At 42.1% G+C, this 17,559-nt stretch overlaps 1 protein-coding gene across 1 annotated transcript; it reads left to right on the top strand.

The window, feature by feature from the left end:
* Positions 1-1,730: 1,730 nt before the first annotated feature.
* On the top strand, positions 1,731-11,652 carry LOC307103191 (protein S100-A7-like; the record flags this gene model as incomplete). The annotated part of the gene is made up of 3 exons (XM_079777316.1): positions 1,731-2,041; positions 2,845-2,920; positions 11,311-11,652. The coding sequence occupies exon 3, from the start codon at positions 11,347-11,349 to the stop codon at positions 11,650-11,652; it is 306 nt and encodes a 101-aa protein (XP_079633442.1). The 5' UTR covers positions 1,731-2,041; positions 2,845-2,920; positions 11,311-11,346.
* Positions 11,653-17,559: the final 5,907 nt, after the last annotated feature.

Below are 17,559 nucleotides of genomic sequence, written 5' to 3'. Positions count from 1 at the left end.
CCCAATCTTCCACTGCCCTGCTTATTTCCTGCTGTTTCCCCCTCCAGTGCTGTTTCCTCTCCTGAAAGTGTTTTCTTTCCCCGCAGCCTAGTAGATCCTCAGTCACCTGCCTCAAGCTCACCTCCTCCAGAGGCTTTCAGGAAATGACATCACTTTACATGCATCATATTCTTACTTTAAGATCCCTTTATTACTTTGTAGTACTGTAGACTCTCATTTAAAGTTTGGTCCGGGGACCAGCATCACTTGTATGCTTGTTATACATCCATAATCCCAGCCCTCACCCAAGTCTGCATTTCCACCACATGCACATTGAGAGGCAATGGGTTATAACAGGTTATTAGCATCTTTTGTTTTCTAGTTAAGAATCCTATCTTTTAACTTTAACAAAAATTCAACTAAAATTTTTTGTATTTACTATTCGCATAGCAGGTGTCCCTGAACTGTTTGTTGAATGAATGAATGAATGAATGAATGATTATTGTGTTTACCAAATACAATGATAGGAATAGTAAACTCAAAATGTATTATTAGAAGTTGATAAATAGAATGATAGACTTATGGAACTTTAAGGGTCTTAAGAGAAAATCTCACTAAGTCTCCTTTTGCAGATGAAGAAAAGGAAGACCATGAAAGGGAATTGACTATAGCAGGGAGGACAAATTTAACATCTTTATTTTCAGGCTACACTCTCCAGTGTTCCAGTTTCAGTAACAATGTATCACCAGTCTTCAACACCGCCAAAATAGATGTTTAGGGATTCACAAGCCTTCACGCAAAGATTATTCGTCATATTTTAGAATCCTTAACCATGTGTCTGAGAGAGCGCTAAAAGCTGGGGACACTGAAATGACCATGACCTAGTGCTTAGCTTTCTGGAGATTACAGTCTAACGGACAGCAAGGCAGGACAGAGGAAAACAAAACAAAAGTACTGAAAAACTGAAGCCCTTTGGATTCATTTACCTTCTAGATCATTAAAAGCACTGTGTAATACAGCACAATGGAAAAATGGAATAAAATGCCCGAATCGTGAATTTGGTACATGTCTTTTTTTCAGTTTTGAGCTCTTTCAAGCCCTCTGATTTCGCGCGCGTGTGCGTGTGCGTGTGATACCAGCACAATGCAGAGCACACAGTGAGGCCGCAATGAACTAATTTAACACTTCCAAAGTCCAACTTTTCTGCAGAAACAAGTTTTGTTTTCCCTTTTCGCTTGAGTCAGTGGCAGAGTCGCAGTGAGTGGAAAGCAAGTCCTCCCTAGCTGAACCCGGCCCAGCTCCCGGGCCTCCCTGCAGAGCGCTCGCCCGCGGGGAAGCTGGCAGAAGGCAGAGGCCGCGGGGCTGAGCGCAGCCGGGGCGGGCGGAGTGGGAACCCAGCCGGGCTCCTCCGGGACCGGCTGCCCAGGGAGGGGCGGGGCGGGGCCGGGCCGAGGCGCCTCCAGCCGGCCCGCGGGGCCGCGCAGCCCGCAGCGCATTCCGGCGTCCTCCTCCCGCGCGCCGCGCGCCCTCCCCCGACAGCTGATTCATTGGCTCGGCCGCCCAGACTGCCTGGCGCCGGCCGCGTGACGTCACCCATTCACCGAGCCCGCCTCCCCCCTCCGCTGGCGCCGGCCGGGCGGTCGCCCTGACAACGCAGACGCCAGCCGGCACAATGACTTCCAGCTGGAGCAGCCAAGCCTGCCTGAGCGCTCTCTCGCTCGCGCTGAGTTTAAGATCTCGGGGGTGGGTTTCTTTCTTTCTTTCTCCCCCCCCCCTCTCTCTTTTTCCGGCTCCTGCGGGTTCCCCCTGCCGGGAAATGAACTCGCTCTAGTTTTCTAGGGCTTTGGTCCCAGTCTCTTGTGAAGCGCGCTGGTAAGGCGCCCTTCCTCCGTCGCAGGCTCCCGGGGCTCTGTGTTTTGCTGGGCATCATCCCACGCTGGGCTCGGCAGGCCTGCTGGCGGTTGGGTTCAGCCCTTACAGCGCTAACACCTGCAGAGCTGAGGCCGCTGCCAAAAGGCGGAAAGCAGAAGAGGAAAAAGTCATTGCCGTAATAGTGAAAATGGTAAACCTCAGCTGTCTTAGAGAAGAATGCCTGAGTAGGTGTTGATTACCTCCCACAATCACAAAACTTTCTTTAAAAGAATTTGCACCATCCCCTCTTAAAACGCGGTGGTTCTTACTTTGCTCTTTCACGACAGTTAGGGACGTAATGCTTCCAAACGGATAAATATTTCCAGAACAGAAAATAAATCTGGGAAGTTGTGTTGTAAATTAGAATAGAGTGTGTGAGGATCTTATTGGGACCCAGGGAGAGAGAATGGAAGGGGAGGGCAAAGGAGGGGAGGGGAGGGAAAGGAAAAGGAGGAGGGAGAGGGGGAAGAGATGGTACAGCTTTGCAAGTTTCTTCCCAGTAGGGCAAATAATTCAGCACACAACACTTTCCCACCCTCACGCCAACCATGTAAGAATCTTGAAGCCCTGAAAGGGGGCGGGGGGGGGGTGCTGCTGAAGGGAGGGGGAGTAGACAGTGCTGTTGACTAGAGTTGGGTGGGAGGTCATTCCTTATGCTTCATCTTACATTTTTGCCAAATCTCTTGCTTCAAAATAGCTGCATTTTTTGGATCTAAGTCCACAACTGAGAACTAAGCGAAACCCACCCATGGATAGCATACATCTGCATTGTTGAAGCTGCTCATCTGCAGGATCAATGAGCCCAGATGATGCAAACTCCCAGCTCTTGCAAAAATACCTCCAATAAAAACAAGCACTTTGGCCCCCTTTCTACTTCCTGTTAGTCCAGATTTCAGCATATTCTTTTGTGCTTTGTTATTTATTGTTTATAAGTTTGGTCCTATCCTCAAACAGGTTTACAACCCTTCGAAGGCAGAGAAAGACTCTTCCCTAAACTTTCGATATTCTGGTCCATCTGAATAGATGCACAGTGAGTATCAACAGATGATGGTACTAAGGAATGACTAATAACCCCACAAGGCATTTAGTTGGTCAAGTTATCATTTATTGGCTCATAATAATCCTTGGCTTCTATGTTTTCAACACACTAGAATAGTTTTGTATGAAGAGACCTTTCTAGGAAGTAGTTGATGACCATTAATAAAAGTAACTAATATATTAGGATACAGTCCATGGTTGTAAGGTTTGAGGAGCAGGAAACTGGAGTCAGGGACGACCAAGGCATATTAAAGGAAGGTTTATTCCACAGGAGGGAAAAGAGCAGGGACCCAACCGGGCTGCCTCCGCAGATGGAGGGGGATGGAGAGAGAGGAGACCAGCGCACCTGGGAGTGTGGAGTGCCTTTTAAGGGAACAGGAAGGGGTTGGGTCCAGGGCGGAACTGGAAGGGGTGTTAGAAATATTTACTGTTCACATATTTCCCAGGGTTAATGCTGGTAGTAGTTAGCAGTTTGTTAAAATAAACAAAACAAAAGAAAAAAACAAAAAAACCTTGAGTTCATTTTGTTACCTATAAGAAATGAGGACTCAGTGAAACATTAATTTTCTAAAATTGCTACATATTTAAATGTGATTGTAATTGCTCCTTAGCTTTTTAAAATTATAACACTGATACCAAATGCATTAGACTCCAAAGAACAGTCTATCAAGGTTGGCATTTTTATTTAAAATGGTCTATAACGTAATGATGACTGATTATCCCATCCACATTGTTTGAATTCACATAAATGCCAGGTTTCAACATTAGGGAGAAAAATACTCAAGAGACCTAAAATAGATATGATTTGAATGTTGTATTTTCCTCTTCTTTTCTGCCTCTCACTATACTTACAGGTATGCTACTCAGTTATGGTGTTGCTGGAGAAATCATTGAGTCCACTTTCCCCCAACACTAGTGGGAGTAGGATGGATCTTATGATATCTTTAGAAAATGAATTTTCTAAGACTCGCATAGGAGAGTGAGTGGTTTTATTGGCATGGGATTATATTTCTCGGATTTCAAAGTCCCATTGTCCTGAAGCCAGTCATGGAAAATACATAGCTGCGGCTCCAGCAGAATCACATGCAGGGCCAGTGTCCAGAGTGTCCATTCCATGGTGGTTTGAGTCTGGTACAGCATTAGGCTATTCACTGTCCCTTAGTCCACTGTGTGGAGCCCACATGGCTATGGGCCAGGTGGGCAAGTGCAGAGAGTGCGAGCCCCTCAGGGAGCAAAAAAGGGGCAAACTTCTTTGTTCTGAGGTTAAGAATCTCTGGTTTCTGGCCCTTGCAGTGGCCATACTCATTCTGGCCGCTGACGTGCTCCCAGGTGTGACTAACAGATACGCATCTTCCTACATTACCCAGACCTTACTGGGCATGTGTCTATTATCTAGATCAGTGGTTCTCAATCTTCCTAATGCTGAGACCCTTTAATACAGTTCCTCATGTTGTGGTGACCCCCAACCATAAAATTATTTTCGTTGCTACCTCATAACTGTAATTTGGCTACTGTTATGAATCGTAATGTAAATATCTGTGTTTTCCGATGGTCTTAGGCTCCACAGCAGCGGTTCTCAACCTGTCACGACCCCACAGGTTGAGAACCGCTAGCAGGGTCGCCTAAGACCATCGGAAAACACAGATACTTACATTACGATTCATTAACAGTAGCAAAATTATAGTTACGAAGTAGCAACGAAAATAATTTTATGGTTGGGGGTCACCACAACATGAGGAACTGTATTAAAGGGTCGCGGCATTAGAAAGGTTGAGAACCACTGATCTAGACCCTTTCCCCAGCAATCTGCGGGGAACAAACTTGGAGAATGTTAACTGCAGCTTTCTGGCAAAGCTGTACAAACGGCATGCCTATACTATCTAATCTCCCCTTTGCTCCTTTCCTGTTAAATAATAACCAGGTTATTAATGGTACCAAGAGCACTAGCTGCCAGGGGTTTGGAACCCAAGCTATACTTTAGAAGTACCCTGTGAAATTTTTAAAAATGCAGTTGGCTAGGTCCCTTCCCTAGAGATTTATATTTACCTGGTCTGGGGTGTTGCCAGGGCATCTATTTTTTTTTTTTTAAAAAAACTTTTTATTTTGAATAGTAGATTCACAAGAAGTTGCAAGATAGTAGAAAGGTTCCATATATCCTTCACTTTGTATCCATTATTGGTTACAGTATACATAACTATAGTACAACAATAAAATCAGGACACTGACATTGGTATAAAGTGTTCTTGTAATTCTGTCATCTTATCATCTATATATTTCTTGAAACCACTGACACAATGAAGGCACAGAGCTATTCCAGCACCACAAAGATCTTCCTTATGTAATCTCTTTATAGTCATCACCTCCCCCTCCACACACAATATCCTAACCCTCGGCAACCACTAATTTATTCTCCACCTCTATTCGTCACTTTGAGACTGTTATGTAAATTGCTTCTTCCAAGCTTGTAATCTCCTGATTGGCTTTTTTCACTTAGCATAATGCCCTCGAAATCCGTAGGAGTTGTTCCATGTATCAATAGTTTATTCCTTTTTATTACTGAGAAGTATTTTATCCTATGAATGTACAACAATTTAATTATTCACCTATTGTAGGGCATGGTGGTGGTTTTCCTTTTGATGGCTATTACAAATAAAGCTGCTACAAACATTTATGTAAAGGTTTTTGTGTAGATACAAGTTTTTATTTCTCTGGATGAATGCTCAGGAGTGTGACTGCTAGCTCATATGGTAAGTATATGTTTATTTTTTAAGAAACTGTCAAACTATTTTCTACTGTACTTGCTGTACTATTTTACTTTCCCAACAGCAATGCAGGAGAGATCCAGTTTCTACCATTCTTGCCAATATGTTTTATTTTAATTGTTCTGATAGGTGTGTAGGGGTATCTCACCAAGGTATTACGAATTTGCATTTTCCTAGTGATGTTGAACATCTTTTCATGCCATCCATATACCCTGTCACTTGCCATCCATATATCCTCTTCAGTGAAATATCTCTCCATGTATTTTGCCCATTTTCTTATTGGATAATTTTTTTTTGTTACTGTTGAGTTTTGAGTTCTTCATGAATTTTAGATAGGAGTCCTTTATCAGACATGTGATTTGGAAGTAATTCACCCCAGTCTTTTCATCCTTTAACAGGATATTTTGGAGAGCAAAGCTTTTAATTTTTATGAAGTCCAGTTATTATCATTGGAGTTCCCTTTGAGTCCCCACCTGTTACTGGTGGAAGTAGAATTCTTGGGGTGCCGCTGGGAAAATAATTTCCGGGGACCCCCATGGGAGGATGAGGTTTTGTGGAAAGCTTTACTGATGATGTAAAATTAAGGGAGTTCTCCTCCAAGGTCCTATCACCCTCCATCCCGTCAAGGAAAAAGCCCCATCTTGTCTTCAGCAGGGCTAGGATTAAAGCCACTGCCCAGAGCCCCCACTCCATATTAAAGCACAGCCCAGTCCAGCATCTGACTAGCTGCAGCCCACGTGTGTGGGGTCTGCATGGCCATGGGCCGTGTGGCTGCTAAGGCCCGGGCAGGCTAGCACACAGGTGCGTGAGGGTTACCACGGAATGAGCCAGAAATGGGGGGTGGCGAAGGGCGGGGGGGGGGGGAGGGGGGAGGGGGAGGGGGGAGGGAGGGAGGGAGGGGAGGAGGGAGGGAGGGAGAGAGAGAAACTTTTGTCTGGGCATTATAATCAGGAGTTTAACTCATTAACCTTCAGGATTTCATGGGCTTGCAGTGGCTCTTCCCCTCTAGCCAGTTATCTTTTCCCAGGTTTTACTGACAGACAAGCACCTTCCCTATGTCATGCCGACTTCAGTGTGCATGCACCATCTCCCCCTTTGCTTTCTTCTTATTATTAATATTAACAAACTAGCTAATTATTACAATAACATAATTGTTCCATTTTTTCTTTTCTTTTATGGAACATTCTTTTGGTGTCATGTCTAAGAACTCTCTACCAAGTCCTAGGTTCTACAGATTTTCTCCTATATGTTTTTTCTAAATGTTTTACAGTTTTACATTTAAGATTATGATCCATTTTAAGTTAATTTTTATATAACTTTGAAGTTTAGATCATAGGTTTTATTGCCTATGAATATCCCAATTTGTTGATAAAGACTATTCTTCCTCCATTGAATTGCTTTTGTACCTTTGCAAGTATCAGTTGGTAGTACTTGTGGGGTCTATTTCTGGCTTCTCTGTTTTCTGTTGATCTGTATATCCATCTGTCCACAAGTACCACACTGTCTTGGTAAATGTGACTATGAAATAAGCCTTGAAACTGAGTAGACTGATACTTCCAATATTTTTTATTTTTGTACATTTTTAAGTTATTCTAGTTCCATTCCATACAAATTTTGGAATAATCTTTTATTTTATTTTATATTTTTATTGATTTTTTACAGAGAGGAAGAGAGAGGGATAGAGAGCTAGAAACATCGATGAGAGAGAAACATCGATCAGCTGCCTCTTGCACAACCCCAACTGGGGATGTGCCCGCAACCAAGGTACATGCCCTCGACCGGAATCGAACCTGGGACCCTTCAGTCCGCAGGCCGACGCTCTATCCACTGAGCCAAACCGGTCTCGGCTGGAATAATCTTAATTTATATTCACAATAAACCTTGCTGGGATTTTGATAGGAATTGTGTTAAAACTGAATATCAATCTGAGAAGATTGACATCTTTATTATGTATGAACATAAGTATATATCTCCACTTATTTAGATCTTTACTTGATTTCTTTCATTTGCATTTTGTAGTTCTAGCATACAAGTTCCGAGCATGTTTAGACTTAATACCTAAGTGTTTCACTTTGTAGAGCAATTGCATATGGTATTATATTTTATTTCTGTTTACATGTGCTCTCTGCTAGTATATAGAGAGTTACTAATTTTTATATGTTGAGCTTGTATTCGGTGACCTTGATATACTCACTTATTTGTTCTTCCAGTATTATGTTAACAATGATGAGATGGGACATCCTTGCTTTGTTCCTAATATTAGAGGGAAAGCATTCAGGCTTTCATCATTAAGTTGATGTTACTTATAGGTTTATTTATTTTTTATCCATTTGAAGAAGTTCCCCCTAGTCCTAGTTTTCTGAGAGTTTTTATCATGAATGGATATTGAATTTTGTCAAGTGCTTTTTCTGCATCAATTGATAGAATGATATGATTTTTCTTCCTAAGCCTGTTAATATGGTAGATTATATTGATTGATTTTTTAATGTTGAACTAGCCTTGTATCCAGGAATAAACACCAATAGATCATGATATCTTATCCTGTGCTGACATAGTGCTAAAATCTATGTGCTAAGATTTTGTTAAAGATTGTTACTTTATAAGAGATATTAGACTGTAGTTTTTGTATTCTCTTTGTCTGATTTTGATGTCAGGTTAATATTGGCTTTCTGATATTAATGAAAAAGTGTTCCTATTATATTTTAGGGAAGAGAATATGTTAATTTTGGTGTTAATTTTTCTTTAAATGTTTGGTAGAATTCTATAGTAAAACAATCTGAGCTTCAAGATTTCTTTTTCTGAAGTTTTAAATTTATATATCTACTTTTCTTAATAGTTACAGGGCTACTGAAATATTTGAGTTGAAGTACTTTGTGATCTTCAAAGAATTGGATCATTTTATCTAAGTTTTCAAATTTATGCGTTTGATATTTTCTTGCTTTCCTTTGATGTCTGTAGTGATATCAGATATTAGAGCTTCATTCCTAATACTATTAATTTGTGTGCTCTCTCTTTTTGCTTTCAGTCTTGCTAGAAATTGGTCAATTTTGACTGATGTTTTTTCAAAGAACCATTTTTATGTTTTATGAATCTTCTTTACTTTTCTGTTTTTAATTTCATTGATTTCTACTCTATATTTACAATTTATCTGTTTTCACTGCATTCCAAAAATGTAGTATGTTGTATTTTCATTCAGTTCAATGAATTTTTTAATTTCCATTGTGATTTCCTCATTGATTATTTAGAAGTGTGTTGTTTCGTTTCTAAGTGTTTATTTTCCTGTTACCTTTCTGCCCATGACTTCCAGTTTGATTTTTATTATGGTCAGAGAATGCACTGTCCAATGTAATTCTTTAAAATTCTCTGAGGTTTGTTTTAGGGCTTTACGCTCCTGTGGTGTAAGTTCTGTGTTTGCTTGAAAAGAGTGCTGCTGCTGTTGGGCAGAGTGTTCCGTGTCGATTAGCTTCTGCTGGGTGATGGTGCTGTTGACTTCTTTAATATCTTTGCTGATTTTCTGTCTAGTTGTTCAATCAATTATTGAGAGAGGAGGGTTGAAGTCTCTCTGTAATTGTGGATTTGTCTGTTTTTCCTTTCTCTTTTAAAAATACATTTTTATTGATTTCAGAGAGAAAGGGAGAGGGAGAGAAAGATAGAAACATCAATGATGAGAGAGAGAGAATCATTGACCAGCTGCCCCTGTACGCCCCAGACTGGGGATCAAGCCTACAACCCAGGCACGTGCCCTGACCGAGAATCGAACCGTGACCTCCTGGTTCATAGGTTGACACTCAATCACTGAGCCACACCAGCAGGGCAGTTTTTCCTTTCAGTTGTAACAGTTTTGTGTCACATACTTTACAGCTCTGTTGTTCAGTTCATACTCATTTAAAATTGCTATGTCTCACCCAGCCAGCATGGCTCAGTGGTTGAGCATCGATCTATAAACCAGGAGGTCATGGTTCTATTCCCAGTTTGGGCACATGCCTGGGTTTCAGGCTCGATCCCCAGTGTGGGGTGTGCAGGAGGCAGCCAATCAATGATTCTCTCTCATCATTGATGTTTCTATCTCTCTCTCCCTTTCCTTTCCTCCCTGAAATCAATAAAAGTACATTTCTCTTGACCTTTTTTAAAATGAATGAAACAACACACCTGGGAATGCCACAAAAATGGGAAACTAAGCATTCAATATTACAGGATGGTTCCAAATTTTTTTTAAAAAGTTTGATTTGCTAATCTTTACATTGTAACCGCAGAGCTAGTGATTTTGAGTGCAGTCTGTTTGACAGCAGTGATACAAGCAAGGTACAATAGACAGTAGAACCAGGGGCCTAAAAAGATTGCAGGCAAGTCAGAATTTCAGTCAATACCCAAAGTCCATCTCATCACTATTACATAGCTCTGGGGCACTTAAGCACTGTTATCAGTTGCATGAATCACCATGGCAATTGATGAGTGTAAAAACTCAATATATATTCCCCCTCTGTAGTGTTTTAAAACTTTTGGTTCTGAAAAATACCTTTTGAACTGTGCCGTGCCAGCACAGCCAAGGGTTCAGCAAGCCTGAGGGAGGGCGGCGAAGGATGTAGAAAAGACAGACAAACAGAATAAACTGGGTCTAGGTGGCTCTTCCTGTGCCTGGCTGAGGCCACAGAGAAAAAGATCCAGATGGCAAGCTGATGCTTTATTATATAGTCAGAGGTAAACAAGGTAGTGGTCACCAAGGTTACAATGTTCTTGTGAGTTTCACTTGTTTTGGCAGCACTTGCTGCACCTCCCACAGCCCATTAGCTACCCAGGTAAAATCTAGGAGGCTTTTTATAAGGTCAAGCTTAATTATGCTAAGAGGGCTGTGCCCCCTATAGCCACTCCCTACATTGAACTATCTCTCTGTCTCATTCTATCTCTGTCTGTTTTTCTACTAAATCTAGGCAGCAAGAAAGCATTCTTTCTTTTCTGTAATTTAAAAACTTTCTGTCAGGTTTAAATTACTTGAGGGGAAAATCTGAATATTGACTCCTGACAAAGCAGAAGTCCATAATCTATCCATTTTATAAGCATTTATGCCAAACCAAAACCTTTTCATGTCTCCCTATTAGTATGTTCACATTCACGCCTAGGACTGTATCTCCAGAAGCGAGAGAGGGTATCTCAGCCGATGGTCAGTTTTGCACTGTGATGAAGAAAACCTGTCAGATGTGAACTGGGGCTACCAGTCTCATAATAGACCACTTACTAACATCAGACCAATGCTAAGAGTAAAGCAGAATGATAGGAAATGTTAATGATAAATGAACATATATGTAGATATACATGTATGTGTGTATTATATATACACATAAAATATAGATAAATATAATATATATGTGTATATGTGTGTGTATATATATACACATATATATATAATAAATATATATATATGTATTGCCCACTTTTCCCCTATGTCCCCACCTCCACACACCTTCATGGTGCGCTCTCATTCATTTGCTACCAGCACTAGTTCATATTCATGTCCTTCGACTCAGTTGGGAGACTCCCAACCACTGGGCATGGGCTGAGTAGAAAGTTATCCTACAGCCATGCATTTAAAAAAAGAAATAACTACACTCATCCTTCTCCTCAGTGACACTTTCTCAGCTCTGCTTCCTTGAAAACCAAGATGAGCTACACTCACCCTGAGAAGTACGTGATGAGCATGGTCGACCTGTTCCACAAACACAGCAAACCGGATGACATGATTGACGAGCCGGGCCTGCGGATGTTGCTGAAGGAGAATTTCCCTAACTTCATCAAGGCCTGTGAGAGAAGGGGCAAAAATTACTTGTCCCATGTCTTTGAGGAAAAGGATCAGAATAAGGATAAGAAGATCCAGTTTTCGGAGTTTCTGTGCTTGGTGGGGGACATAGCCATGGACTACCACAGGCAGAGCCACGGAGCCCTGCCCTGTTCGGGGGGAAGACAGTGAGCGTGCCCAGCCCCAGGCCGCCAGAAACCACAAGAAATAATAAAGTGTCCCTTTTGTCCAGAAAAAAAAGAAATAAAGAAATAACCTTACAATCATTTGAAACAAAGCCAAGTATTACTTTTAAAAAGCTACCTGCTTTCAATTAAGCAGGAAATTATCTAAGAAGCCACTTAATTTGCTTTGGTCTGTAGTCCCGCAACTGCTTTATGCTGAGTGGAGCATGAAATTAAATATGTAACAACTATCCTAATGGTAATGTTTCAGAATGCTAGCGTTGGAGAATCTTAGGTATTCTGAGGGGTAACAAATACAAAAACATACAAATCATAGACTGTGGCTGCATTGGGTTTGAGAAAAACAAACTATTATTAGTGTCCTCTATGTATTTATATATATAGTTATATAGGTTATATGTATTTTAAAACTATTAAGTTTAAAAATGATTTTTCTATTATACATACAGGAAGGGTAGTCATACATGTATGGAGAAATCTCTCTGACAATAAAATGCTCCCCCAACCCCCACCCATGGAAATTCTTACACTATTTTCTTGGGTCCAACTGTAAAGTGGATTATTGAAGGATCTAGTAAAGGAGAAGGTCATAGTGAATTTTTAACATTTGTTGAATAAATGCTAATACTAATCCCTTGTTTGAGGTATTCATCTTTGTTAAGAGCCAAGAATACATACTGTTTGCAATGGAGAAAGTGTTTATGTAGACATATAAGGGCACTAGTTTATGCAGGAGATTTTAGAAGCATTACTAAAGTGACACTTCAATCCGTACTTAACAATGTTGTAAATGCTAGATGGTTCTCAGAGACTCCTATTTATTTAAACGTTTTTTACAACTTTGAAACTATTTTTATACTAGATAAATCTTTTCAAACACTAATCATATTACATGTAAACGTTTAAAAAATCTCTGTATAAATGCAGATAAAAGCATCCTTGTCCTTTTGTAGTTTGTATTCCAAAAGAATCCTTTCCTTTCTTTCTTTTTTTTTTTTTTAAAAACACCCCAAAACTAGGGTAGACATCCTGCCAGGTTTACCAGGAAATTTTGACAAACAAATAGAAGAATTTGGTATCTTTGTCCCCATGTGTGAAGCCGGACAAGGTTGAACTGAGATAGCTTGCAAGGTTCCAAAGTTACTCTGGCACTCATTAATTTTATGCTAAAGATGCTTATAATTCTAATTTCTATCATTGAGTCTAACAACACTTTATTATATTGTTAAAAATACTAATAGTTTTATAAGTTATTATCTACAAAAATTCTCCGAAAAGCTACAGAAAAGATACCATGGCAATTTATGGAGCTTTGGATATTTTTCTAGGACAAATAGTTTCCCTTCTTCTTCAGTTGTTCTTCAGCTTTTCTTGATCAGAGAAAGAGCATAGAGCTTAATCACATAGGATCCCTGAGTCAAAATTTGTGTGACCTGGAGAGAGATGCTTACCTTCTTTTTTAAAAAAAATATATTTTTATTGATTTCTGAGAGGAAGGGAGAGGGAGAGGAGGAGGAGGAGGGGGAGGAGGAGGAGAAGAGAGATTTGTTGTTCCATTTATTTATGCATGCTTGTATGCGCCTTGACCAGACGAAACCTTGGAATATTGGTGAGACAGTCAGTAATCCAGGACAAGTGGAATAGGGAAACTGAGACAGACAGATGAACAAACTGACAGTTGTATTTTAGCTCCAGACCCAGAAAAGCAGCAAAATCAGGTGGGCGACACCAGGACCAGCTGCGCTTACTGATGACACGGCGCCCTGACACTAACCAATCAGTGGAGACCACCACCCTGGAGGAGCACAGCTATAAAACTGATTATTATTCTGTTGAAACCCTCCCCTGAGACCTCCCCTAAGATTCCCTCCTGTGAAAAAGAGAGAAAACGCCAAAACAGAGGACCCAGTTCACGCTCTTCCTCTGGGGAGCAGCCCCCATATTCCCTTTCCTCTCTTCTTCCCTCACTTTCCCCCACAGGCATGCATCTCCTTATCTCTAAGGGACCCCACCAGACTGCAACTTGGGGGGCAATGGGCAGTGGCAGCTCTTTGCAGACTAGTCCCCTGAACCTGATCCCTAGGCCCGCTCTTCTCTGACTTCCCAGAGAGCGAGGGCAGCCCGGCCTAGGCTCTCCTGTTGCTGCTTCTATGCTACGCCTTTTCTTGTTTCACTGTCCCCAGCTTTAATATACGTTCCCACATAGTCACCTGGACTCGTGTTGTGAAATTTTTCCTGCACAAAGTCAAGAACCCACACACTACGAACCAACCGAGATAGACCTGCTCAGGGCCAGGCCCCCTTTCTCGTAACGTTGGGCTGATGCTCTAACCAACTGAGTTACCCAGCCAGGGCAAAATACAAATTTAAAGACAAAAATAAATGCCTTTCTATAGCCGGGGGTGTGATTTGTTTATATACACAAGGGTTTACTTTTCCAATTATGAGTGGGCCTTTATGCATGAATGCCCATTAGTGTTAATGAATAATGCGTGTGTGGTTTAATAGATTGCTGTGCTGAACGCGTGGTGCTCCCTGCTGATATCATTGTAGTAATATGGTTATTATTTAACAGGAGAGGAGTAAAGGGGAAGACTAGATATAGGCATGCCATTCATACAGCTTTGCCAAAAAGCTACATTTAGCACTCTCAAGTCTATTCCCTGCTAATTAACGGCGGGAGGGGCCAGACAAAGTCAGTCTAGACGCATGCCCAGTAAGGTCTGAGTGACGTGAGAAGGTACTTGCCTATCAATGAAACCTGAGAGCGAGTCAGTGGCCAGAATGGATGTGGACACTGCAAGCACGCAACATCGACATATATAAACTTCCAAACAAAGGAAATGCTCGCGTGCTCACGGGCTGAGCCTTCTTGAGGCTCTTGTTGGCAGGCGCACCTCCCTGTGCCTGCCTTGTGCACCACCGTGTGGGGCTCCACACATGGACCGATGGGCTTTCTTCTGGCCAGAAGCTGAACCATACCCGGCTGCCACGTGGAACGGAAGCTCTGGACACTGGCCCTGTTTCTGACTTTGCTGAACTCCCAGCTGCCCCTCTTTCAGGAATGGCTTGGGGGAAATGGGGCTTTGGAACTTGAGAAATGTAACTCCATGCAAATAGAGCCTGCTTCCACTTTCCTCCCGGGGCAGGGGGCTTCTGAAGACGTTTCTTTGAGCGGCCCCTCAAGAGCCCCATTCCCACTCATGTGGGGAAGTCCGGCCCTTAATTCCTTGTCATCACTGCCACAAAACAGACCTGTATGTTATCATTTGTACGTGTGGTATCTCAAGAAAATGAATTAACTGAGTATTTAAGAAACACTTGGAGATAATGTTTTACTAAGGAATAATTGGGCAATATTTTTTAAAATCTAAACTTGGAAAAGAGATATTTAATTGAAAGGAGTGAATTTGAAGACAGGAGTTAAAAACACATTCGGAAACTTGAAATTCTCCGGTCAAAATTGGTCAAAATTAGATCAGAGCAGGCATCTCTGGGATGTGGGACTGTGTTATTAGGGATGTGGGACTGTGTTACCTATCCAGATATTCACTCCTGAGAGCCTGGCAGGCCCCAGGAATTATAGTTTCTTGTTTATTTTCATGGGAAGTTGCATGGAAAATATAATTAGAAAATAAAAATAAATTTGGTTTCAGGGAGGAGTAACCAACTCTTAGCTGGTAAAATGTACTAGGTTTCCTAAATCAATTAACCAAACCTTAGGGATTACTCCATTGACATGGCATGCCCTCTGACGAAAGGCGGCAGGAAATAAAAAACTTTTACTTTCTGGTCATTCCCTGTGGCTGCCACCCAAAGAGGAAAGAATAGAACCACCAAGCTATGTTCTGTGGGATTTGTGTGTAAGTTTTCTTCCTCCCTTTACTTCATATTGGGGCATCTCCCTCTCTCTCTCTCTCTCTCTCTCTCTCTCTCTCTCTCTCTCCCTCCCCTCTCTCTCTCTCTCTCTCTCTCTCTCTCTCTCTCTCTCACACACACACACACACACACACACACACACACACACACACACTATTTTTTCTCCAACTTGGGAGATATGTAGGGTGATAGGCAGCAAAGATTATTGGTGTGTACTATACACATATTTTATGTGTATGCCCACAACTGCTTAAACTGCATTTCTAGAAGACAGTTACGATGCCAGTGCCAGCTTCTCAATGTGAAGTTACTCCCTGCCAGCATTTGAATGCCGGCCTTTCCCTACTTAGCAAAGTCTAAGCACACAGCAAATGAGCTAAAGTTCTTGAAAGGGAATTCCCTTGGGAAGTCATGGAAACAGAACATTATTTTAGGAAAAAATGAGAATGAATCACTAGTTTTCTTATCTAACTTTCTATAGTTAGAAAAACCTAGATTCAGTTCTCTGCTGTCTCTATTATGCTCTATTACGACTCAGTTTTGCTTATTTGTAAAACAGGTACAGGAATATCTGTCTCTTTGAAACTAATAGGAATCTATATATACCTATATATATAAAAGCCTAAGTGACCATTATGACCAGATGACCAGCTGGTAGCTATGACACGCACTGACCACCAGGGGACAGACACTCAATGCAGGAGCTGCCCCCTGGAGGTCAGTGCGCTCCCACAGCCAACCTCCTGCGGTCCCTTCCCCGGGCTGGCCTGCCCTGATTGACCCCAATTGGCCCTGATCGCTGGCCAGACCGAGGGACCCACTCATGCACAAATTCGTGCACCGGGCCTCTAGTGTTGTATAAGATAAATATTGTAATGTTTAAAAGAATAGTATTTTTAACAAAGACATGCACTATGAAATATCACTAATCAACACCATTAAAATGATTGCATAAAATGAGTGCATGAAATTTGTGCATTCGGGTGGGGGGGGGCGTTCCCTCAGCCCGGCCTGCGCCCTCTTGCAGTCCAGGAGCCCTCGGGGGATGTCCAACTGATGGCTTAGGGAACGGGCCTAAGCAGTCGGACATCCTTAGCGCTGCCGCGGAGACGGGAGAGGCTCCTGCCACCGCCACTGCACTCGCCAGCTGTGAACCCGGCTTCTGCTGAGTGGCGCTCCCCCTGTGGGAGGCAGCCCTTGCATTGAGCATCTGCCCCCTGGTGGTCAGTGTGCATCATAGTGACCAGTCATTCTGCCATTTGGTCTATTTGAATATTAGCCTCTTATTATATAAGATTATTGTATTATTTTCCATATGTACAACTGTAAACCTGCTTTTGCTCCACCCTGAATATAGTATGCATACCCCTTGTCTATCCTCCCTTGCTAATTGATTACTCTGTCCTGCTGAGTCTGAAGGTAACCTCAGAATCTTTGTCAATATAGGACCCGTGATGTCCCTATCAGTTAACCTAAATTGCATTTTAAAGAAAGTGGGGCCCTATTAACCCTGGATAATCATGGATATTTATGCTTAAACTTACCACATAGAGGAGTTCAAAGATAGAAGTTTTCCCAAAAGAGATGTCACTCTTATTCTGGAACACTACAATGTGTAATCTAGTATGTGATAGAAGAGAAAGTAGATATATGAGAAGAGGATTATACAAAGAAATCTATACTAATAAAAGCCTAGGCGGCCCTTGTGTCATCACAAGATGGCCGCCACAAGATGGCCACGCCCACGTTGTCACAAGATGGCTACCCCCATGTTGTCACAAGATGGCCACCACAAGATGCTTGTCACAATATGGCTGCCACAAGATGGCCGGCAAGGGAGGGCAGTTGGGAACAACCAGGCCAGCAGGGGAAGGTAGTTGGGAGCGACTGGGCCATCAGGGGAGGGCAGGTGGGGGCGATTGGGCCAGCAGGGGAGCAGTTAAGCATCAATCAGGCCAGCAGGGGAATGGTTAGGGGGCGATCGGGAAGGCAGGCAGAGGCAGTTAAGGGCAAT

Source organism: Cnephaeus nilssonii (assembly GCF_951640355.1).
Source record: "Cnephaeus nilssonii genome assembly, chromosome: 7".
Lineage (NCBI taxonomy): Eukaryota > Metazoa > Chordata > Mammalia > Chiroptera > Vespertilionidae > Cnephaeus > Cnephaeus nilssonii.
The sequence above is the reverse complement of the archived record's forward strand: the minus strand, read 5'-3'. Positions and strand labels throughout refer to the sequence as shown.